This window comes from Dermacentor silvarum, chromosome 7 (genome assembly GCF_013339745.2).
Source record: "Dermacentor silvarum isolate Dsil-2018 chromosome 7, BIME_Dsil_1.4, whole genome shotgun sequence".
Lineage (NCBI taxonomy): Eukaryota > Metazoa > Arthropoda > Arachnida > Ixodida > Ixodidae > Dermacentor > Dermacentor silvarum.
In genome coordinates, this window is record NC_051160.1 from 102,826,246 (window position 1) to 102,852,566 (window position 26,321).

General features: G+C 49.3%; 1 protein-coding gene across 1 annotated transcript in view; it reads right to left on the reverse strand.

Moving 5' to 3' along the window:
• Positions 1–494: 494 nt before the first annotated feature.
• The window catches only part of LOC119459663 (uncharacterized), a 37,993-nt gene continuing 12,166 nt past the window's right edge, over positions 495–26,321 (reverse strand). Inside the window, exons 2-5 of the mRNA XM_037721331.2 lie at positions 23,559–23,732; positions 20,379–20,610; positions 17,096–17,237; positions 495–1,292 (exon numbers count right to left, since the gene is read on the reverse strand). Of these exons, the coding sequence (XP_037577259.2) occupies positions 1,008–1,292; positions 17,096–17,237; positions 20,379–20,610; positions 23,559–23,732 (833 nt within the window). The 3' untranslated portion in view covers positions 495–1,007. The remainder of the gene's footprint in view (positions 1,293–17,095; positions 17,238–20,378; positions 20,611–23,558; positions 23,733–26,321) is intronic.

Genomic DNA, 26,321 nt, shown 5'->3' on the forward strand with positions numbered 1-26,321 from the left:
TACATACAGTATCATTTATCAAAATATAACACAGAAGTGGACCGAGTATGCTGCCATGAGGTAAACCATATCGAACTTTTTCTAGTGCCGACAGTCCATAAAGGACTGTCGGCACTAGAAAACACACTTTGGTATCGATCGCTCAAGTAGCTTTCAATGAATTCTAGGACAACACCACAAATTCCGCAGCGATTTAATGTTTGTAATAACGTTGCATGATTTATGGTAGCGAAGGCCTTGTAAAAATTTACGTAAATTCCTAAAGTTATTCTTTTTTCTCTATGTTGTTCAGGATTGGCTTCTTTGTGATAATGTTACGCGCTTTTTGGCGAAAGACCAGGATCCTAAACCCGTACTGTGATGGTGTTATAAACGACTGTTTGTTGAGAAAATTTTCGATTACATATATATTCTAAGTACTTTTTTGAGAAAGCTCTACCAGCAACGTAGTGAACGGCACTTGCGGTCTGTGGTACACTCCCTCTATGGGTCAAGGCACCGATCTTCGCGGAATTCTGTAACTGATAAGCGCTAGCGTTTGAGAGTGCTGCGAGGCACCTCAAGGGACGGTGGGGATGATGTTGAGAACCTTCGATTGGGTATCCACTTCAAATATTTCTCTCCGAAGTTATCCGTGCGAAGAAGCGTTTGGGCAGCTAGATGACAACCAATCTCATGTGCTCAAATGACACTTGCTTCCAGGTTATCTTTTCAGACAGAATGCTAACTCAGACTCCGCAGCAGCATCTATGGTATCCTCAGTGCACGTGAAAGGCGATGCTGTGCGCCGTACGACATGCCGTATGAAATTGTAGTAGGATTTTAAAAAAATGAACCACCGGTCAATTGGGCACCTACAACGCAAGCTTGGGGTCGGCTTCACTTTCTTCAATAATCATGGTAAAAGTTTCAGAAGAACAAAAATAGTGCATCGCGCCTGTGACCTTACTCGGCTTCATTGCCCGTTGTACTGATATGACTGGCTAGTTAATTCTATGATGTACTGATTACGGCGTCAGCGTTCTGGTCACCTGCATAGCGGGCTTGTAAACATTCAAGCCGTGGGTCTTTATGTCGTCCATGGGCATGAACACGATTTTGTCGCGCTGTGAGTCGCGCACAGAGGTCACCCACTCTTCGACCGAGACTCCGGTGACCATGTCAGCGACCACATCGCGCAGTGGCAACTGCTGCTCTGCACTCTTCTTCATACTGAAGATTTTCCCAACTTTGGCGTCCATGTCCGCGAGAAGCTGCATGTGGTCATCGACGTTGGTGAGGTTCAGCCAAGCCTGGTCGAAAACAAACAAGATAGAAAGAAGGTAATCTATTTTCGCTCCCATCACTTTCGGCAGTAGAGCGGCGAACTTGTGTGTCAAGAACGCCTCATCCATCGTACGATTAGTCATAAAGGAACGAATGCCATGCAACAAGTAGGCTAATTGTAAGAGATTCCAACAGACTGAGCAGTCATTCGGTCTTGGTGACGTGAGGCAGATCGGATGATTTCAAACGCTCCACTTGTTTCCCACTTCAAGCACTATACAGGCATGGACAAGAACCATTCGCTTTCATCTATATAAGACAGTAGTAATTCCACTAACGCGTCCATCAAGTTTACGTCAAGCTTCCAATATATTCCAGCATTCCGAGCAGTCATCTTTCCTACGTTCCCAACACAGCCAAATTTTGAAGTAAGTTCTTTAATGAACATGCGAATGATAAGGGATATCAATTCAGCGGCTAGTCATACTCATAGCCGATGAATATACATAGCTGGGCTCCATAAACGAAGGAAAAAATGTCGCAGTTGCGCTCGAAAGGGGAAGCATCGATTGCGATAGCAAATTATGAGATAGCTATTCGAAGTAAGGATAGTAATTTCATCAGCCATATAAACTTGGAAACACGGCTTCAGGCCGTGTCCGCGGCGAGGCCTAACCGAGGCCTATGCTTTGAGGCCGCCTCTTGTTCGAGGTGGCACGTGAAGTTGTGGCGGTGGAAGCTACCCACCCGAAAGCTTATTAACTAAATTAACAAGCGTTATGTCACGCGCGCACAAGCAAACATGAACACAGCTCACTCGATGACCGCGGACACTCGTTGTCAGAACGCTATGAGCCCTCGGTGCATCTAGACTCTGTACTCATCGCAGATCGCTTGCAAGATGAGGCCTGCACGGCCACGCTGAGCCGAGGCATACGCAGCCGCCACTGGAGTAGAAAGCCTCCCCCCCCCCCCCCCCCTCGTGTCTTGCGTGCAATGGAAGATGGCGCCTGTCACCCCGCCTTCCTCCCTTGCGCGCGCGAGATCAAGGCCACCATCGTCAGAATACCCTCGCACGCTTTCCCTTGCACCTACAGGATACGGCGCTCCGCCAAGATGTTATCGCAGTTGGACTTTAAACTGAACATCCCGGTGACGACGACGGCGGAAATGCGCCCTGGAATATTCATAGAATTGCTATACCGCAATAAAACCTACCCAAACATTCACATAGAAAATATTAGGACGCAGGTGAAGCGCAATACAGCTACAAAATGTTAGAACCACTTAAGTCTCCTTACGTGCATCGAATGCGAAAGCATTCTGACTCTTCAGCGCGATACCTTTCACTTGGTAATGTGCTCAAATTGGGCAAAGTGAACTTTGTGAGTGGGCCATCCAAATTGTGAGGTTGAGCCAAGTCAACTATGGGCCGATCGGTTTGGAACGTGGGTCAACGCAATTTTCCAATTGGGCATAGTGAAACTTGGGATGTGGCCAAGTCAATTGTGGAAGTGGACCAGGGCATTGTTAACGCGATAGCGTTAAGGGCCTCGTGTCGCAGAAAATCGGGTGTGGCTGTCGGCGGCGTTGTCCATTAGAGAAAAATGGCGCCGGACCTCCGCGTGGCGCCGAGGCGCTACTGAACTCATTGAATTTTCCAAAGTAAAATCCGTCTGAAAATTCGTAAAGTACGCCTTACACATAACTTGCAGACATGAAAGTGTCGGATTGTAATTTGAATATACGAGAAATCGATTCTGTTGCGCGTAAACTAAAACACAAACCCCCTTTTCAGCTGCCATTTAAGGTCTGTGTTAGTGGGAGCGGAGCGCCCCGCTCAGTTCCTTGTAGCACCATACAGATGGCGCTCGCCGCTCATCCACGGTTTAATCCACGGCAGCGGTGGGTCCCGCCGTGAGGGGGAAAGCAAAAAAAAAAAAAAAAAAGAACCAGTCACCTTCGTGCATAGCGTTGGCCGCCAGCGTTTGCAGGTAAACATTTCGGTTACATAAGCTGCAGTTGCCGGGAAGCGTGAAAGGCAGTCAGACATCTTTGAATGCTATCGCGTTCCCTCTTCAAGGCGAAGCTGAAGCGTCCGCGAAGTTTTTGAAACGTGGGTCAACTCAATTTTTGAATTGGGCAAAGTCAATTTTTCGGGCGTGGGCCAACCAAATTTTGGCGGCTGGCCAACTCAATTCTGGGAGTGGACCAATTCGGCTTTCAACGTAGGTCGACTCAATTTACGAATTGGGTGAAGTAATTTTTTGGGGTATGAGCCACGGCGTCCGTTGTACGCTGAGGCTGTTCATCGTGCGATCCGCCGCAGGTCACAGTGCGAGCCGGAGCAGGTCCAGCGCCGGGCACGCGAGGTCATCATATGGTCACGTGGGTTTTCTTGCGATCGGATGTTAACGCCGGACGCTCACCGGATTTTTCGCTTCATGGGGCATATAATGCTTTTGCAATAATAAAACATAGGCGACGTTTGGGCTAGAATAAGTATGAGGTGGCCCACGCGTTCAGGAAAATAGTAATGCAGTTAGCGTTAACGTTCGCCAATGTCATTCTGTGCTTAAGGTAGAGTATGTTGGGTTGGGAAGTTCTTAGGCAGATTCACATTGGGGGTCCACTGTTAAACCACAAATTATGCATTGCAGAGCGACATAGATTGGGGCCTCTTTTAAAATCAGGAAAAAGCAGATAATGATAAGTTTTTGAAGAAATACTAAGGGGCAAGGCTGCAAAGAAATGGGTGACTAAAGAGCCCAAATATGTCTTTCTCCAAAGCATATATACACAGAATAGACTTAAATATCTAGAAAGTTAACATCCAGAAGCGGACAACTGAAAGTGCAAACAGACAAACCAGATTCATCACAACGAAACGGAGAAAAAGATACGAAAAATGAGGTGCAGAGGATGGAAACTAAGAAAAACTGTACGTAAATTCCCAAGTACAACACACTAGAAGTGAGCTGAGAAAACGTGTGCAATAACAAAGGCAGTACCTTGTAATTTGAGAACCGAAGTGGCTGCCTGATGAAAAAAAGAAAAAGAAAAAACACCGCATATCCACGAAGTGAATGATGATGAGTGGGCGAAGCACCGGGGGATCATTCGGGTAACCGTGAATCCCCCGACGCCGGCAAGCGGACCCAGAGGCGGCGAGAGCGCAGGAAGCGGCGGCAAAACGCCGGAAGCGTTCTCTACCTGAGGTTGGTGGCGCCGATGCTCGGTTCAAGCGCGAGCTTCGCGAGCCCTCAGCTCCGGGTCCGCTTGCCGGCGTTGCCGTACTGCTGCAGCTTTGCGAGCCCTCAGCTCCGGGCCCGCATGCCGGCGTCGCCATGCTGCAGCAGCTTTGCGAGCTCTCGACTGCGCTTGCAGTTGAGCGGCCACTCTCGCCTTTTCATCCATAGCGGGCGCGCCGTTATCAGAAGCGACCGTTATCATCCATTGCTGAAGAGAGAAAGAGAGCATGCGACGGGAACGAACGCCCTTGTGCACCGACCATTATCATCCATGGCTGAAGTTAGATAGCGCGCGTCGGGAACAAACGCCCTTGTGCACCGCAGCGCCCCTAGCGGACTCCATGCAAACCAGAGCTACAGACGACTACGAGGGGGCGGGGGAGGGGGGGATAAGGCTCGGCCCTAAGGTGCCTCGCCCCTAAAACATACTGGAGCAAATATTCCCAACAGAATAAGACATGTGCCTGCTGCAGAAAGACCTCGGAGGACTCGGCACATTGCAATAGAATGCCATGATACTTACCGAGCAAACAACTTAGGGCACGTCCATTTTCCGAAATGGCTGAGATTCAAAGCTGATGCGAGCACTAACTGATCAGTGGCCGAGATGAGCAAGAGATGTTTCGAGTATTGTTGGAAAGAAGGAAAAAGGTAATGGAGCTGGTGGTCAATACAGGCATAGCTAACTGTAATATAGAGATAATGACGACAGATGACGTTCTTCTGTGCAGCAACGATGGGGATCATTTACAACAAATGGCTGAGGACAGCCGAGAAAGTGTTAGAGTAGGGTTGAAGAGTAATGCGCCCAAGACAAAAATAATGTTTTATAGCCTGGCAATGGCAACGGAACAAGAATTCTTGATTGAGAGTGGGCGTCTATAGTCTGTGAAATAGTCCTTTTATCTATGTCACTTGCTCACATAGGACGCTGATCACGAGGAGATTTACGGAATAAAATGTCGCAGTTTCACCCGAAAGGCGAATGATCAATTGCGATAGCAACTTAGTAGAGAGCTATACGGAGTAAGGATAGTAGTTTTATCAGTTGTATAAACTTGGACATGCATCAGCACCAGCAACGCACAGAGCTGTTGTCGACGCCGTCGCCGTCTTGCCCGCGTTCGCACCGAACGTGCGCGGCGTTAGTGACTGTTGCCAGGACCTCTGGGGGCGGCTCGGAGGTTTTCGACGAGATCAGAACGGGAAACGCGTCGAGCAGCGTCGGAAGTCATTATACCGCATTCTCGCCTCGCAACGTTTTATTGCGATAGCAATTATATGGACACTCCAAAGCAGATTTCTGCCGTCGCGGTCGCCGTCGCCGTCGCCGTCGCCGTGAGGTTCCGTATGACGTCAATGGAGATGAAATCGTCGCCGCGCGTCGCCGAACGCTGTATGTGCGAGTGAAAGGGCGCGAGGGACGCGCGCTTTCACGGGGAGTGAACGAACGGCGGAGAACAAACGCGCGTTCTGTGCCGTGCTCCCTTAAGGGCTGCAGAAGTAGGCGTCTCTTTCCTCCTTTACAATCACCATATATGTAGAGCAAACGCGCCTTCTTCTGACGCACGAAAGGCCCTGGGGGGGGGGGGGGGGGGCAGGGAAGGGAGGCGACGTTTAGCTGCGGCACCAAGTGCCTATTTATATCAGAGGCTCCGGCAACAGTCACCAACGCCGCACGCATTTTGTGCGAACGCGGGCAAAACGCCGACGGCGTCGACAACAGTGCTGTGTGTTGCCGGTGCTGCTGCATGTCCAAGTTTGTACAGCAGATAAAACTACTATCCTTACTCCGTATAGCTCTCTACTAAGTTGCTATCGCAATTGATGCTTCGCCTTTCGGGTGAAACTGCGACAACTTTTTTTATATAAATACGCATTTGGTGCCGCAGCTAGCTAAACGTCGCCTCCCCTCACTCCCTCCTTCCCTCCCGTCCCCGCATGGCCGTTCGCGCGACGAAAGCAGTCGCGTTTGCTAACTTTCTCTCTCTCTCTCTCTCTCTCCCTATATATATATATATATATATATATATATATATATATATATGGTGATTGTAAAGGAGGAAAGAGACGCTTAATTCTGCAGCCCTTCAGGGAGCACGGCGCAGAGCGCGCGTTTTTTCTCGGCCGTGCGTTCGCTCCCCGTGAAAGCGCGCGTCCCTCTCGTCCTTTCACTCGCACATACAGCGTCCGGCGCGCGGCGACGATTTAATCGCCGTTGATGTCATACGGAACCTAACGGCGACGGCGACGCCGACGGCAGAAATCCTCTTTGAGTGTCCATATTATTGCTATCGCAATAAAAATGGGTTGGAGTTCATACGGCACCCTTTACCAAGTCGTGACCGGCATGTTACCGCTATCCTTGAAAAAAGTTGTCGCAGTTTCACCCGAAAGGCGAAGCATCAATTGCGATAGCAACTTAGTAGAGAGCTATACGGAGTAAGGATAGTAGTTTTATCCGCTGTACAAACTTGGACATGCAGCAGCACCGGCAACACACAGCACTGTTGTCGACGCCGTTGGCGTTTTGCCCGCGTTCGCACAAAATGCGTGCGGCGTTGGTGACTGTTGCCGGAGCCTCTGATATAAATAGGCACTTGGTGCCGCAGCTAAACGTCGCCTCCCTTCCCTGCCCCCCCCCCCCCCCCCCCGCGGCCTTTCGTGCGTCAGAAGAAGGCGCGTTTGCTCTACATATATGGTGATTGTAAAGGAGGAAAGAGACGCCTACTTCTGCAGCCCTTAAGGGAGCACGGCACAGAACGCGCGTTTGTTCTCCGCCGTGCGTTCACTCCCCGTGAAAGCGCGCGTCCCTCGCGCCCTTTCACTCGCACATGCAGCGTTCGGCGGCGCGCGGCGACGATTTCATCTCCATTGACGTCATACGGAACCTCACGGCGACGGCGACGGCGACGGCAACGGCGACGGCGACGCCGACGGCAGAAATCTGCTTTGGAGTGTCCATATAATTGCTATCGCAATAAAAAAAAAAGACGAGTGTACTGTAGGGGCGCGCCCTAAGCGCGCTCCCGATTGCAGCGCCAACACAGCGTTGCGCAAGACGCGCAAAATAAACACAGATTGCATCTCTGCGTTCGTTGTGTGCTGACGTGCGTCCCGCCGCTCGTATATAGGCGGCGTTCTATAGGCGTCGTATATCGTGACCACTATAGCTTGGTGACTCGGACGTGATACGGACGTGTCCGGTCCGTGTCTCCGGAGACACGGACCGGAGACAGCGGACGACGTGTGCGACTAGTCGACATCGCGGCGTCACTCCGAAGCCAAAGCAGCAGGACGACCACTATAGCTTGGTGACCCGGACGTGAGACGCTGGTCGCGGCAGCCTCCGCTCGGCTCGCCGCCTCTTGAGTAGGAACGACGGCACGGCTAGTTCGCCGCCGTCACGTTAATTCCTACATGTACAATCATTGTATTCTACCGCGACTAACATGCGTACCCAAATGCAACGTACCCAATAGGATACGTTGCAATTATTACTTTCAGGATTAGCTCGGCTACAATTAAGCAAAATATAGTCGCAACGTCAAAAACACAGGTCGCACAGCCCTGATCAAGAGGAATAGCAGCAGGTCGCTTTTTAATACAGCGCGCTACTGCGACTTCTTAACCGCGCCTGGATAGAAACGCGCATGCCTGCTCGCATAGTCCTCCTCTTCATCGGAGTACAGGCGCGGCATTTGCGTCCCTCCGAAGGAAGCATCGTCCCGATGCGCAACTTAAGCATATGATGGCGATGTACAAATGGCACAGAGCAACGCACGCAAAACAAAACCACAAAAAAGTGCAACAGAAAAGAATAAACGAAACTTAGTTCGACTGATACGGCTTCATCCGCACCACATGCACCATTTCGGGTAAGTGCTTGCGGCGACTGGAGCTACTGTCACTGTCAGGAACGACCTCGTAGGTCACGTCGCTCAGGCGTCGAATCACTTGGTACGGCCCAAAGTACCGTCTTAGCAGTTTTTCGGAAAGTCCACGACGGCGTATGGGAACCAAACCCATACTTTATCGCCGGGAGTGTAGAGAACGGACCTGCATGTGTCGAAGATCGTACAGTTTTGCATCTTGGCCTTGCTGATAGCAGATACGTACGCGGGCAAGCTGTCTGGTTTCTTCGACGCGCTGAGTAAATTTGACAACGTTGGTAGGTGTGTCGTCTCACTAGTGAGGCAGCATGGCATCCAACGTCGTCGTGGCTTCGCGACCGTGGACCGTCGGCACATGTTTGTACATGATGTTTCACAGGAGCGGGTAGCTTTGGCCAATAGTACTTGCGTCAGAGTCGAGACAGTGTTCTCGTGTAGCCTAGATGACCGGAGGTGGCTTCATTGTGGCATGCTGTTAGTATGTCTTGGCGAAGTGATGTCGGTACGACAATATGCAACTCCGACTTAAAGCCCGAAGCTTGGGGAAGTGTGTGAAAGGGGTTTAAGCACATTACTGCTGCAAGGCTTGCTCATCGGGCTGCTGTACTGACAGAACAGGGTTCAAGAAGCAACCGTCGGACCAATTTGAGTCACTGAGTATGTGGCAGTGTGTACGTATGTGCCACTCTTCAACGAATCTCTCTCCCGCCGACAAGGGTCACTGTAGATGCAGGACTGGGGTGTATGCACCGCTCTTTAACGAAACTATTTGACACCAACTTGGAGCACTGCGGATATGTGCAAATCGATTTGTGCTGGTCTTCAATAAACCTCTTCGACGCCAACTAAGGTCTCTGCGTAAGGTGTTTGCCGCTCTACATTGACCAAAGTTTTCCGATTCTGCGCGGAACCAAACCCACGCCACACGAGTACCTCAAGGACAGAAACCCGCTGCTTTGACACGCGGCTCCACACATACACAGGGTGTGTTCTCCTTTTCAATGAACGCCTTTTACAGCAACACTTTAACGAGCTGCGCTACGAATGAACTAGGAACGCTCTTCGATGAGCCTCTCGCCAATTTGGGACACTGGGTGTGCGGCAAGTGAGGGAACGATTCTCAGGGTCCACACATCGACGCACCGCGCTTCTCATCTCGGAGACCGCGCGCGGGCTTCTCAGCGGCGCCACTAGATGCCGAAGTGTGTTTAAACAGAATAAAGCCCCTGAAACTTCGTAAAGTAGCCGACTCTCTCCTGTTCCGCCTTCGCTCCTGCTCGTTTCTTCTCTCTTTCGTGCTCTTGCCTCGACCGTGGCGCCGCCTACCATGCTATAGAGCGTAAGAGACGACCTATCGCAAAGTGAATGCACGCATGACAGGGGAATGTGCGATAAGCTCTCCCAAGTAACAAAGGACCAAATAAGTAGGCAAGCTCTGCCAAGTAACAAAGGACGTAGTAAAAAAGCGACAAAGCATGAAAGTGTGAAACTCAAGAGATCAGATAGAATTCGCTGAACTGGCAAAACTGATCAACAAGAAGAAAGTAAAGGATATTCGAAATTATAACGTGGGAAAGATTGAGGAAGCCGTAAAATATGGACGCAGCATTAAATCAGTGAGAAGAAAACTTCTCACTGAGGACAAGGCAAGATGGATTGCACTGAAAGATAAGCAGTTTCGATGGCATAGTAAATGCAGAGAAAGAATTCTATACTAATCTGTACTATTGGCGTCAAATGAAAAGCGAACAGAGGAGCGCGTGGCCGAAGCATAACAGAGGGTACACAGTGCGTGCCATCCTGTCCTCACCACTCACAGGTGCGCACATCCGGTCTGACCGCACTGCGAGCTAATGCTGCCTCTTTTCGTTTCTGTTCTGGTTATCCTTTGTTATCTGGACGACATTGTCAATTTTTCATGCACATTTCCTCAGCCTCTGCAACGCTTGGATAAAGTTCTGACGTGCCTCGCCGGCGCTGGTCTTCAGCTGAACACCAAGAAATGCCGTTTCGCCAGCAAAGCCATTAACATCCTTCTTCTTTGTGGGGTTTAACGTGCCAAAACCAGTTCTGATTATGAGGCACGCCGTAGTGGAGGGCTCCGGATTAATTTTGACCACCTGGGGTTCTTTAACGCGCACTACAACGCAAGCACATGGGCGTTTTTGCATTTCACCTCCATCGAAATGTGGCCGCCGCGGCCGGGATTCGATCCCGCGATCTCGTGCTCAGCAGCGCAACGCCTTAGCTGACTGAGCCACCGCGGCGGGTACATTCCTGGGTCATGTCGGTAGCAGGGATGGCATTCAGCCGGACCCTGACAAGACTGCTGCAGTCCTTCGATTTCCTCGTCCTGACAGACCCAAAGACTTGCGCAGTTTCCTTGGCCTCGCCTCCTATTTCCGTCGCGTTATCCAGCACTCTGCTTCCATCGTAGCTCCATTACACAAGCTACTAGCTACCGGTGAACCCTTTCTGTGGTCCCAGTAATGCGAATTGGCGTTTGCACGCTTGAAGGACGCCCTCACGTCTGCACCTGTGCTTTGCCATTTTGATGAGGCCGCACTGACTCTCCTACACACAGATGGTAGGTGCTGTTCTTCTGCAACGCGACAACGCTTCGCGCGAGAGAGTCATTGCATACGCCAGCCGTGTACTCAGCGCTTCCGAAAAGAACTATACGATCACTGAGCAAGAGTTCCTGGCTGTTGTTTGGTAGATAAAGTTTCGCTCTTGTCTCCACGGCCGTCATTTCACCATCCTTACGGACCACCACGCCTTATGCTGGCTTTCCACGCTCAAGAACTTGTCTGAACGCCTGGGTCGCTGGATTTTATGCCTCCAAGAGTATGATTTCGAAATCATTTACAAGTCTGGAAGAAACACCAAGACGCCAACGCTCTTTCTCGCTGCCCGCTTCCTACGGCCCCGCTCGACGCCTCTGCAATCGCTTCCCACGTCGCCAATTCGACCGACACTGCTACGGTTTCCTCCCTGGCTTTAATGTAACAACTGCCTTTCGACGATGATCAGCCACTCGCCTCTCGTCAGCTGGCTGACCCGTACTGGCAACGCTTCATAGAGCACCTATCTGGGCTTCTCGTCCACCTAACGCACGCCTCCGTCGCCAACTCGCGCACTTTAAGCCAGCCGTATTTGCCATCCTGACGGGCAACGCTGGGTGCCAGTTCTACCAAGCTCTCTTCAACTCCGTGTCCTCAACGCCTTTCACGATGATTTGACAGATGGTCACCTTGGGTTATATAAAACCTATGACCGCATTCGAGGTCGTTTCTATTGGCCTGGCCTTTCTGCTAGCATCGCCAGATACGTCGGTTCCTGCTCTCCCTGCCAGCGTCGCAAACACATCTGTCCCTGTCGGCCAATTACAGCTGACTCCGTGCCCCGCAGCCCCGTTCGAGGTTGTTGGGATTGACCTTTACGGGCCCCTTCCGGTCACTACTGCTGGAAATCGATGGATAGTGACTGCCGTCGACCATCTGAAGCGCTACGCTGAGACAGCTTTTGTGCTTACTGGCTCTGCTTCGGAAGTTGCTCACTTCGTTCTTGAAGGCATTATTCTACGCCATGGTGCTCCTTGTATACTGCTCAGTGACCGTGGAAAGGCGTTCCTTTCACAACTGCTAAACGAAGTTCTTCGAGCCTCCGGCACTGCCCACAATACTGGTTCTAGCTATCACCCCCATTCTAATGGCCTGACCGAGCGGTTTCATCGCACAGTTGCCGACATGATCGCCGCTTATATTCAACCCGACCACAAAAATGGGATGTCCTTTTACCATTTCGCCTATAACACGGCCGTGCAGCGCACAATTGGTTACTCGCCATTGTACCTCGTTTATGGACGCTCCCCTATTTCCTTTCTGGACGTTTCATTCTTCAACTTCAAGGCTAATTAATCTCTATCATCGTGCGAAAAGTACGTTTCCCGACTCGACCACTGTCGCCAGCGTGCTCGCCTGAACACAGAGGCCAGACAAGACCGGAAAAATATTTACGACGAATGCCATCGCGTTGTATCTTTTTCACCTGGTGACGAGGTCCTGCTCCTGACTCCTGTTCGCACCCCTGGTTTGTGTGAAAAGTTCCAGCCACGGTTCATCGGGCCGTACACAGTCCTTGGACAGACTTCACCTGTCAACTATCGCGTAACTCCTCTTAACGCCCCCACAGACCACCGTTGCCGCAATACCAAGGTTGTCACCCGCATGAAGCCCTTCACACGGCGTGCCTCGACACCTTGATGGCCGGCCAGGATGGCCGCTTTCACGTGGGGGGGGGGGAGGGGGGATTAGTGTGGGCGTTTATTACGCACATCTTCCTCATCCTTATGTTATCATCATCATCCTCCTCCTCACACTTTTACCTATCCTCCTCTTCGCCTGCATATATGATGATCATCATCGCCTAGGTGCCTAGGGTTCGCTGACGAGCTCCCGGGCCTAATAAACGTCGTCCCAACCGAGACGTCAAAGTACAATCATTGCATTCTACCGATGCTAACATACGGGGCAGAAACTTGGAGGTTAACAAAGAAGCGATGTAATGAAGCGATGTAAGAAGCACAAACAGCGATGGAATGAAAAATCTTGGGCCTAACGCTAAGAGACAGGAAGAGAGCGGTGCGGCTCAGAGAGCAAACGGGGATAGCCGATATTCTAGTTCATATTAAGAGGAAAAAATGGAGCTGGGCAGGCCATGTAATGCGGAGGATGGATAACCCATGGACCATTAGAGTTACAGAATGGATACCAAGAGAAGGGAAGCGCAGTCGAAGACGGCAGAAAACTAGGTGGGGTGATGAAGTTAGGAATTTTGCAGGTGCAAGTTGGGATCAGCTAGCCCAAGACAGGGGTAATTGGAGATCGTAGGCAGAGGCATTCGTCCTGCAGTGGACATAAATATAGGCTGATGATGATGATATATTAGACAGGCCCACGTTTTCTGGAGACCCAGTTCTTGAGTGTGACCTTGGCTCCGGCTAGGCAAATAAATACTCCGTATGATTTTTTTGACAGCACAGTCCTGCTTAGACTCGCCGAAATTCTACTTACCAGGTATCACTTGGACTCGGATTCACGGTTCGGTGTGAGCCTGAATGACTTTGGAAAAGTTGAGTTGACGACCTAAGGTGCAGAGACTATCACACCCCGTCGTGCAGATTCGTTCAGTTGGACGACTAGCCTCTATCGAACGAGAAGGCTCATCGTTAAAGCAGCAGACCGTGCAACCGTTGTTGTAGTTTTTGTAATGTACTTCTTTATGTTATTGTCTATAATTGGAATACATTTCCATTTTTATCGCGCTCTTTCTGCTCTATTTCTAACGCCATCTTCCCGCATGACTGCGCAGGGTAGCAAACCGGAAACGCTCACTTGGTTAACCTTCCTGTCCCTCTTTTTTTCTCTCTGTCTCACTGCTCACGTGGGTACTTCGCGAGTGCTCCAGAGCAGCTTACCTTGAGGATTCTATCGAAGCTTTCGCGAGTCGCCCTGAACGGCTGTCCCAGCTTCCCCGACAAAGTCTGGCCCTCGGTTATGTACAGCATGGCGCGGCCATCCTCGAAGATTAACCGGATGTGGAACAGCGTGTGAACGCCAACCTGCGGCGGCATGACATAGATCGTTGAGCCAAAAGGGTGCCGTGAGTATACGTATATATCGACGGCAATTGAGATAGGCAACTCTGAAAGCTCAGCGTACTCCCCTATCGAAACAACAGTGGCAGAACGCATCTCACGATGACGGTCGACGGTCACGTGATTCACATTGAAGCAATACAGAGACCCAACATATGGCCCTCGTCGAAATGCTTCATGTGTGAGGCGAGTACTGCAGCAGGGCGACTCTCTCGGTCTTCCCTCTGAACACTGTGCAATCTAGCGGTGCCGCCGCGAATCCAGCGTGTGGCCTCCGAAATGCACGGCGCGGCTGCACGTGCCCTAAGGAAGGCACCCTCCGAGAACATACCCAGTGCATTCATTGCAAGCTCGCAAAGCATTGGTGGGAAAGACTTTCACTGAAAAGCGGCAATTACCCTGGGAATTTGTGGCGCAGCTTGCTGAAGCGTCGGGCGGCTGTCCTTGATGAATCCGCGTGAAGTGGGTTTAATTCTGCCCAGCGCGTAAGAAATTTCAGAGGTTTTTGTAACTGTACATTCGGCTGATCGAAATCGTGATTTGCCAAATTGTGTAGCTGGCCTGCTCTCCAGCTGCAGTGCTGCTATTGCATGCTGCTTCCTATTGCACATTCTGCGCCGTCTATTGGCGCCGCCGTAAAGTACGCGCTCGGTGCTGGCTCGACTCCACCGAGCATCGGATAAATTACTATGCGCGCGACGGCGAAACACCTGCTCTTAGACCACTTATTCTTACACCGTGTCTTAGACCCCTCGCCTCCTCCCTCGCCCCCGGCGCGCGCTCTGATTGGTCCCGACGGGACTGGCGCGCCCTCTGGTGGTGGGTTCCCGAACCTGCCCCTTCGTGACACCGCCGGGCAGACAGACAGCGAAGGGTCGACTTAAACCTGCTCCCCTGTTAAAAGCGGCACTTCGGTTCAGAGTGCCGTACACCCAGTGTCCCAAGTTGGGCGTATGGGCGTAAGTTGGGCGTATGGTAACAGAGGCAAACACCTTGTTTTTATAAACACCAGATGACACATTAAACAAAAGCAAATCAAATCGTCTAGTGAATTCAGCCGGTTGCATTCATTCCTGAGAATGATAGCATCCTTTCAAGTGCGGATGGTTATTGCACGTCCACAGCTTAATCTAGTCTGCAGACGTATCACGTGACATAATCCATGCCCAACAAGACAGAAGCAAAAGTGGTTATATGAGTTTGCATTTACATGTATTGCTGCGTAAACTTATATAACCATATCTGCTCATTACTGCCTCTATAAAATAAGTATCATGTAACTTGCATGATATACAAAGACAGATGGACATTTGTTGCTACACTTGCTTCCGGAGCATGCAGCCATCGAAAGCATTGCCTTCGAGATTTGTTTGTTAAAATGAGGAAGCGGTCGTTGGGCGCTGTACTTCGACACCACCTATATCAACGAAGCACTCAGTGGTCATTTCAGATTGCGGCAGCAGCTCTATTCGAACGCTTCAAGCAGCAACCTTAGGGAGGTTCCACAAGGGACAAGCTTGCGTACGCTCCGCCCACCCATGAATATGACCCTGTATATAGCTTCCAAATGGCTATATGCTACTACACAAGAAAAAAAATGGCTGAATTAAACAATGCGTCATTGTTCGTGAGTCTGCGGCCCGCAAAGCGGTGTCCCCTTTATAGACCCCCCCCCCCCCCCGCCTTTTCTGTCTTCCTTCCCCGCGCTCTGCACCGGTAGTCGAGCTCCCCTAGGCATGAACTCTCCGTGTCAGGCCTTGTGGCGAAACACCATAAAAAATAGGAGTGATTTAGTGGTAAATACGAGAGAAATGCATTCGCATTATGTCGCATCTCTTTGACGTACCGGTTCCGTGATTTAAACCGGCTGTGGGCAACTTACCCCCGTTTTTAGAAATGCATCTTAACGCCCATGCTTGACTTGGTCTAAATGAGGCCTGGCATGAACGTGCCCGCGACGCGCGTTGTGTTTCCTTCGGCGCGTTCCCGTGAGGCGTCATTTGTATCGAGTAAAGCTTGGGTTTCTAGTTAGGATGCATGTGGAATACGGGGGTTACAGTGGTCTGACGCAGACCATCGTCACATACATACATACATACATACATACATACATACATACATACATACATACATACATACATACATGCATGCATGCATGCATGCATACATACACACATACATACATACATACATACATACATACATACATACATGCATGCATGCATGCATACATACACACATACATACATACATACATACATACATACATATATACATACATACATACATGCATGAATGCATGCATGCATGCACACATACATACATACATACATACACACATACATACATACATACATACACACATACACACACACATACATACATACACACATACATACATACATACATACATACATACATACATACATACATACATACATACATACATACATACATACATACATACATGCATGCATGCATGCATACATACACACATACATACATACATACACACATACATACATACAGACATACATACATACACACATACATACACACATACATACATACATACATACACACATACATACATACATACATACATACATGCATGCATGCATGCATGCATGCATGCATACATACACATACATACATACATACATACATACATACATACATACATACATACACATACATACATACATACATACATACATACATACATACATACATACATACATACATACATACATACACGCTTTTCTAAGCTCTCCCATCACCTCTCACCTCTTCCACGTCACGAGCTTCCCACACTGCAGGCACATGCACTTTTTCTAATTTGACACTTCTAATCCTAACACATTATTAAACAACATCAGCTGCAGAAGTCGGATGGGAGGAATAGCATATAAAGTAGAGGTAGCGTCCGTTGCTATAGGCGACGGCTGGCTCAGCGGAGCATGCAGAGAGCGGGCGCATCTGGAACATACTGTAAAGAACACCTCCCAGCAGGCTGATATACGCACCTGCATAGACTGTCGCACGAGGTAGCGCACCACATCGAAGAACCGCGCTGCTTTCATCAGCTGCGCGATGTCGAGGTACTTCAGCGCTTCGCTCAGCGCGTCCTCCAGTATCACCGGCTCTGACATGAACTTGTAGCAGGCGCTGCGAGGGGGCAAGGAACGGGCGCAATAGGTTATATCGGATATTTGACGATTCACTTAAAACAGGAATAGAACCCCTATAGGGCGCCAGTTATTTATGCTTGTTGGAGATATAGTTTGAGCACATTCATTGCATCTTCAGAATCATTGAATACACACAAGACCAAAACAGGGGCCGAATTTACGAAGCTTTTCATTCGCAAGTGCTGCTTCCCATAAGCCGGGTTCCTACGCCAATACGTCCGTCATCCCGATTAGCTTTCATTTCCTTTGGCAGAAATCTTTGGCGTGCAAGTTTGTTTTTGTTGTTTTTTTTTGTGTGTGAATACGAGCGCAGATTTTCAATCACAAAATTTGTAAGCGTCTTTTTCTGCATCTGCGAATATAGACTCCACGCCTGAACATTAAGTGTGGAATAATTACCAGTTAATCGACGTGAACTGCATACTTGTACAACAGCAAGGCACTTTATGAATCTGCCATGCACAAACGATTACTGTCAAAAGCAAGAAGCGATCCCGCTACGTGACAACACACTGACGTCGCAGTAAAAAGCGGTCATTTATCTCGTAACTCTTTTGAATAGCGCACTTAGCAAGTGTTAATTTTATTATGGTTAACTGCCGGAATCGATATATAAATTCTAAGGCTCGAGGGCGCTTCTCACATGTCATCTGCAGGTCGCACGTGCGGACGTCCATTCGCCAAGCCAGCAACCAAGCTCCATTTCGGGGCGCGGGCCGCCGCCCCGGGCCGGCCGAAATAAAACGCGCCCTCCTCCCATTCCTACCTTCCCCCCGGAGCATTGCGGAGCCTTGTGTCCCAGGCGGGCGCGCGCGGCCACCCGGGCTGCCCAGATCGTGCGTTGTTAAAATATTATTAGCATCACTCAGAAGATGAATGGCATAATTAAAAGAATTACAAATGTATTTTTTTATTGGCGACGGCTGCGAGCAAATATTAGCACAAACGCTTGCAAAGGCTTGGAAATATTAAACGAAGTGCTGTCAGATTCCATGATTTCATCATTTATACGTCATCCCATGTGTCCTGTCACATGCGAATGCTCATCCATTACTCTGTAATTTATCGCACTGTAAGTAGCACCTCCAATCAAACGGCTCTGCACAAAGACCTCGCCAACGTACTAAAATGGTGTGACGATTGACTAATGATCATTAATGCAAGAAATGTAAAGTTGTGTAAATTACTCGCAGCAGTAATCCTTTTCAATGTCCTTACCAAATCGGAAGCATGCCTATGGAGCTAATACAGTCCTATAACTGCCTAGTTTTCAGTGTGTGCAATGATTGGTCCTGACATACACATACTTCTAGAAGATATCATCTGCTATAAGACACCATTTTTTTGAAGCGTAATCTCCGTCAGGCCCCACAAAACATAAAATTGCTTGCCTATAATCACTTTGTTCGATCAAAACTGGAACATGCATCTGCCACCTTCACCTTTCATGCGCCATACATCGTTCCCACGGCACGCATCTCTCACTGCACCAGTCAGCAAGTCGCACACCCGTGTCTCCGAACCACTAATTTTCCCGCCTCGTTCATTCCTCAAACTGCCAAATACTGGAACAGATTTCCTGTTGACATTGTTGACATCAATTTCCCGTCTTTGTTCCAACACCGTGTGATTGATAACTTTTCATATACCTAATAATGTGAACATAATGTGGAACTTATGTGAAACCTGCCCCTTGTGTAATACCCCCGCCGGCGGTGTGAACTGAACTTAGCTGTGCGCAATTGCCAGTTGTGTAAACTACTGCAGCTGTCGTTCTGTCACGCGGTCGCCTCACTGGCTAGCCGATCACGGGCATAATTTCCTGAAAACACTTGTGGCATTTGCCCTTTTCACTGCAACCAAAACATGATATTGCAATGACCGCGTTCCCGCATTGCGCGGTTAACCACGACGTTTCTCATCAGTTAGATTCTGCAGCGCGCTTCGTCCCGTCAAGGAGCCGCATTGAGTGAGCGCGCCTGTATACGTTGCTTATTAAAATCAATGGCTGTGTGCGTAAGGGCCACTCGATTTAGCAGACGACATGGATCGAAAGAAAGCATGCGGACAGAAAAATTAGCGATTTCACTCTGCACAGTGCGCGGCTTGTCTCATCTGCGAAATTCCCTGAAATATTTAGTTTCACGGGCTGCTACCAAGTGCTTCGTGTATTCAAGGTTGTTGCGGAACTGCATGACGCTGCAGTATATATCGTTCCAGACTTGCACAATAACGAGGTCGCACTTGGCATCGCGAAAACGCAACCGCCAGCGGCAAGCGTGCATGGGAGAACGGGCGCTCACGTGCTCCAATGCGAGGGGAACCAGGCCTGACGCGACCGCAAGCTTTCGTATCTCTTCGCTAGGGGATAAAATGACACTTGTGTTGCGGCGGAAACTTGAACTTGTCTTGCCTATTGCCAAGCACAAACATTCGGGCGCCACAGAGCTCACGCGTGAAATTTCCTTCGTCTGCACCTCTCGTGATGTCCACATCGTCCTCATGCAGCGAGGAATAGTAAGGAATCTCTAAGTACACGCTTTGATTTAAAGCAAACGACGCAAAAACCCGATGACGTGACGGGCGCCATGTTTTGGACATCACTTATGTAGAGGGGCCTTGACCAGAGAAAGTTAACATTTATATATAATTGTTCAATACCTGGCAACAAACAGCACATCGAACGGTCCCGGACAATAAAAAGGGATCTTTCTGCGAAATTTGTGCAACAGAGCAGACGTAAGCACAAGATCATTTTTCTGATGTGCAGGCAAAAGAATAATTATGGGGATTTACGTGCCAGAACCACGATCTGATTATGAGGCACGCCGTAGGGGGGGGAGGGGGGGGGGGACTCCGGAATAATTTGTATCCCCTGGGGTTCTTTAAAGTGCACCTAAATCAAAGTACACGGGTGTTTTCGCATTTCGCGCCCATCGAAATTCGGCCGCCGTGGCCGAGATTTGATCCCACGACCTCGTGCTTAGCAGCCCAACACCATAGCCACTAAGCAACCACGGCGGGTCGTGCAGGCAAAAATCACAAGTCTTGTAGTTTCCTAAGTGCTGTGCTTGGTAATCAACTGCTTAGCGTCATTTAGCGTGAGAGGAGTGCTCGCCTGTATATGGGCCTCAGGAGGTGCATGCCGTGGCGGGTCTCCTCAGCGCGCTTGATCTGCCGCATGTGGAACAGCGTCGCGTTGAGCCTGAAGAGCGCGTGCAGCTTTGCGTCGCCGAAAAAGCTGCCTCCTTTCTCGTGCCACGAGCCGCACACGTAGCCGTAAAAGTCGGTGCACGGATCCCTGGTGCGGTTCAGCAGATTGTCCAGATACTCCTTGGCGTCCACGCACTCTGCGCAAGCACCACGCAGAAAACAATTTCGCCTAATCGAAGCTAACCTAAGTCTATCAGAAGCCTACAAGAAGTCTCAAGAGGTGAGGTTTGAGACGACGTCTGGGACGACGTTTCAGAGAAGTGCATTTGAGCGGAACTTAAGGAAACCACCCATACGCTCAAAATAACGCATTATATATCATCAAAGGGTTTATCATGTCCTGCGATGGCAGTCTTTTTCTTTTTTTTTGCTCTAGGAAACGCAGTGTGAACGCACCCCGTGCAGGAGTAGTTCGTTACGTGCTATTCATTACAATGAAAAGGTTCATTTCAGGTAAAGAAACGTTTGGCGAGATAATGAAAGCTAATGAAAGCTCATTTAAGACGCGGCCAGTGCATAACTCCGCTGTTTTTTGCTAGCACGTTCGGTACGACTTCCAAAGCGTGAACCGCGGCCGGAACGCTTACCGGTTGAGTTGGGGACCCTAACAGGAGGCGCACTCGAAAAAAAAGTAGAGATAGATGGTTTTGCTTTTTTAGAAATTTCGGATGGCCCCTTTTCTCGAACCCAGATGTTCCTATACCACGAAGCGGTACAGTTGAACCCAGATTTTACAAAACCTCTTTTCACGTTTTCTTTATTTTACAAATTCGCATTCCCAAAATGTTTTTAAATGTGTTTAGTCTATTTACTAACTCAATTTTACAAAGTTGACCTAGAAGAGACAGTAAGTAAGTGAAATGCCTAAAAAGATCTGTGCGTATATGACGATCGGAGTAGTGACATGCAACCTTGTAGAAGGAAAGGCGTTCATAATCATAAATTGCTATAACCATGCGGTTTGCTAATGCTCCACAACGAAGCTAGCTCGTGTCTAGCGAGCCCCCCCGCACCAAGGTCGAACAGTCAGCTTTCAGCTTCCTGGGAACAGCTCAGCCGGCTTGACGTTATCCCGCCGAGCGGGAACTTGGCTGACTACGTAAGCACTGATGCCAGCGCAGACATGAGCGCCGCAGAGAACTTTGGAGACGGTGACCTCGTGAGGCGTGTTGCCGGCGCAGAACAAGTGTCGGGGCGATGACGACACTGACGGGAAGACGCAGAACGTGTCCCTTAAAGCTAGCGTGATCACGGACGCAGTCGACCTACTCAGGCGACATGCAGGGAGGAATCTAGGCTCGCGTCACCCTCGCGAGCTACGGCAGCTGCGTAACTCTTACTGAAAAGCCGTAGGCAAGCCAAAGTAGCACACTTTCGCTAATAAATTTGTGGTTTAACCGAGATAGTGGAGAATTTTGTTTACTTTCGTTCTGCGTCTTCCCGTCAGTGTCGTCATCGCCCTGACACTTGTTCTGCGTCGGCAACACGCCTCAAGAGGTCACCGTATTCCAAGTTCCAATTCCCAATTTTGCGAAAGTTTGATCATCCCTCGTCGATTTCGTGAAATCGTGCTTCCACTGTAATACAGAGGTCTGGTAAAGAGTTTAGCAGGGCAGATTGGCAGGCTACATTTGGCGCTGCATTTTCCTGCGCTGCAGTTTTCAACCGGCAAGGTTGAAAACAGCAGTTTGTCATGTCTTTGTCATGTGTCACCGCTGTTCTTTGGTGGCAGACTACTGCATTATCACTTCGCAGTCATGACCTCCGATATCGGAACACCAAGCTCGGAAAAAAAGGTGGACGACCGAAAGTAATGTGACGTGCATTGCTAGAACGACAGAAGCCCCCTCCACAACGTGACGCGCGCCCGAATCATCTCAAAGCGTTAGCTGCCAGGAAGGATCGAAGTAACGGTGCCAGTTATTCGCTCGCTCGGTGCCTGCGTCTGCGCCCCAATGGGTTGCACATCCCGCTATTGCGCTTGGGCACCCTGGTTCGAATCCCACCACCGGGGTCTTCTGCTTACTGAAGAGGCCCCCCACAAGCCGACAGAGCAACCTATACCTACCACGAAGCATAGAGTTTCCTACAAGAATTACAAGCCGGAACTATGACGTCAGTGTCCACAAGAGTTGCAAGTAGAGCGATTGAGACTTGGCCTTGCCTTAACTTCGTCCTTTTGGTTCCAGACGGTGTTGCGACTTTGTGACCGGAAATTAATTATACTCAAGAATATATAGCGACAGGTACGCAAAAGTTCGCCGTGACTATGCACACAAACTCGTTGCCTTCATGTATTTATTAAACTAAGATTTAAGATTTCTCGGAAAAATTGAAAGGCAAAGCGTACAAAATGACGCCACAAGAACGTCCGAAGCCGGAACTACAAGCATTAGACAAATCCCTATCTTACTCATAATTCCAACTACGGATGAACGCTGTCATTAGCGCTAGCGATCCATCTAGTAATTTTTTTAACTATTTGAAAATTAAGTTTAAATTCCCGGGATTTACGTACCAGTCACGTAGGCACGCCGTAGTGGAATTATGCGAATTTTCCGGATTGTCAGAAAGTGTTTGAGAAGAGGCAAAGAATACTTCGCAGTGAAGAAATTTGGGCAGGACCCATTTCACGATTACTGTCCACATTAATGCCATCAGTCTGCAAGCTATGCAGCGACACGCCGTATAACCACCCCCGAAACCCGTTATGTAAAAGCCATGTGCTCCAGTCGGGCTCCTATCTCGCGCTTATTCACTCTGGACACTCTGTGCCATCTAGAGCTAAAGTCGAATGTTAATCCGTGGGCATTCGTGGCGCCGCGTGCTATGGCGTAAAGCTGCTGTGCTTGAGGAACGGGTGTGACGCCGGTTTGTTTCCACTCAGCGGCGGAGGAATTTAAAGGACTCTATTCAATTAAAGAACGGCTTAAAGGAGGATAGACAGACACAAAGTGGCCGATGCAGGCTAAGGCTGCTAATAGCAAAGGATACAAAGGGTTAACAAGCCTGCTCATTATCGTAGACTGTATACGTTACAGTAATCGGGCACCAGGCAGCCTAATGTCTATCCCTGTGGCCGCACCATCGGTGATGCATGCGACGGCCTCGGGTATGGTGGTGCCGCCGAGGAAGAAAACGAAGATTAGGATGGCCATGAAGGCGAAGAGGAACCCGGTCACCGTCAGCACCACGAACAGGGACATCTGGTCCTTGCTGCTCAGCGTGGTCTCCGAGCTTTTAGAGCCGTCGCCGCCTTCTGGAATACGCGCGCGCTGTGTTACCGAGCGTCGTGCCAATTGCGCCAGGCTCTTTCGGGCATATCAGAGTCTTCTACAACGATTACTAGGAGGAACGCTTAATTGCGCTGGTGTCTGCGGGAGTTGCATGCGTGGCGGTTCGCCCAGCATGGGCTGCATCGAAGGCAGTACATACGTAATATTGACCTGGGGCGCGATAACGTAAAATGATTCCAAACTGTTTTGATTACAATTTCTGCAAGCAGCCTCCCCGATTGGTCAAAACATTTTCGGGCCAATCTCAACTTCGCCTGTCTGTCACTCAACGTTACGAAAACCGCGATAGCTCCCCATCTGATATAACATGTGTACACACTGAATATACATGATTAAACCGCACAATAGAAAAATCATCATTCCTGATTCGACGCCTTTTCACCATTAGCCCTCTGCTATTGGTCCAGTGTTTTCTGGCTGCGCCCACTTGGCCTGTATGTCACGCGACCTCGCAACACTGCGAAAACTCACCACGTCAAATGACGTGTACCGGAAAAAAAATGCATTATTATGCCGAACAAAACTGAAAATTTTTCTCAATAGCCCCAGACTGCACCGTTCCGAAAGGTATAGAAGGTGGCTGCCCGCCGATCGCTCAGGCCCTCGCTACTCGCACCTGCCGGTGAGCATGTATTTATATTTGCGCATGGTAAACCTTTTTCCGTGGCAGTAAAACGCTATAGAGCCCTTTCGGCATGCATACGACATCGCTCTGCCAACTCTTCTTGCTGAGGATCTGTTTAAGTGGCATTCTTCTCCTTCCGTTGCAAGCAGCCGCGATTTTCTACCAGCCAACGCAAGCTAAGTAATGTGAAGCGGACCAATTGGAGAAGCCGGCACCACCCTCTTCAAGCGGTTATCCATTTTCACTGTGCTGGATCGGCCCCATCGAAACCATCTCCACTAGAGCGTGCTTCTCCCCTCTTGTCAGAAAATTAGATAAGAAAAACCGCTGAGTGTAGACAATGTCATTGGTTTTGAAAGCGAACAAAGGTGACCTCCTATAAACGAGGAGAGTGTTTGATTGGGTTGTTCAGACAACGCTGCGGGTCACCGCCCGATGCTTGCGTCGGTGGTTAACGTAAATTTGACGTCAGCAGATTGGAATAAAAACAGTTTGGGGGGGGGGGGGACATCATTTTACGTTATAGCGCCGCAATGTGACCATTTTGTACAATATATTGTTATATAAATGCAACAGTGTGCTATGCATACGCATGAACGCAGAGGCCTATTGCCCTGCTGTGTTTAAGAAGAGTATAAGTGTTTGGTAATTTAGAAAGATCAAGCGTAATAACAACGTCACAGGAAGGTTTGAAACCACAAGCAGGAAGACCAGACAAATAGAGGCACTAATCATCGTAGAGCTCAATGATCGCAACGCCAGGGTTCCCTTTATTAGGGAATTGGCTGTGATAAAGTTTCTGTGCGCCTTTTCTTTCGCGATTTGTCGAACCACGTAAGCACCGACATTTATCTCGACGTAAAATGCATGGTAAAAGCGAACGATTTTTCTATGCCAAAAGGGAACGTCGACATCATCTGAAAGGTGGGCCGCGATCTTTTAGCGATGCTTTTCTGATTGAGTTCCTTTTCGCACATATCGCCCTTCGTCAGTGATCAGAGCAACACTATGCTCACGTTAGCAATAAAATTAGCCGGCGCGAACGGTATATAATAACTGTGGCATAGAACCGAGCGGAAAGCATCTTTACAAAACCGCGGCCTAGCCCGCAGCTACGAAAGAAACCTATATGGGCCCATTGGAAAGGAAGTTTCGCTGTTGAACTATGCATCCCGGTCTGAGGACTGGACCTGTTCATCGCCGCATTTCCTGTGCACTAGGTCCTACCCAGTGCTAAGGACCTAGTGCTAACCGGGAGGCTACCATATGGTAAGACGAGAGTGAACTAGGGCTGGGCAATTCCGGACGCTATCGAATTGCGCCATGTTGTCGAAGTCATTGTCATCTCTGATTAGCTCTCGGGTATGCCTATAAGCTTTCTTTTTTGCTCAAATCACGCGCTATGCTGTCGAATTGGCAATTCTGTCATCCTGATTGGCTCCCGGTATGACTAAGCTTTTTGAATTTGGCTCAAATTTTGCCATTTTGTCCAAATGGCCCTCCGGTCATCTTTGATTGGCTGCTGTGGTGGCCAAGCATTGTGTAATTGTCTCAACTTGGGCCATGTTGGGGAATTCTGCCATGTTGGCGTCTTGAGCCCACCGGAAAAAGCGCAGCTGGACCGTGAGTCAATCGAAGATGGCAAGATGTTAAACGCGAAAAAATGACGGCCTTTGACCGTGTCCAGCAGGGAGAATTGAAAGAATTATGAGATAGCATCGTGCAACCAAAGACAAACGTATCGGCAAAACACGGGTTCTCTTGTCAGAGTGAGTGGTATGTTCTAGTGTTTCAATTCTGCAGTCAATTCTGCAGTCAATTCTGCAGGGCGGCCAAACAAGTCCGCATTGATTAAAAACTACCAGAATCTAACATCCCCAGCCAATGTAATGAGTGTTCGAGGTCACGCGTTGGGCCAATACTGCGA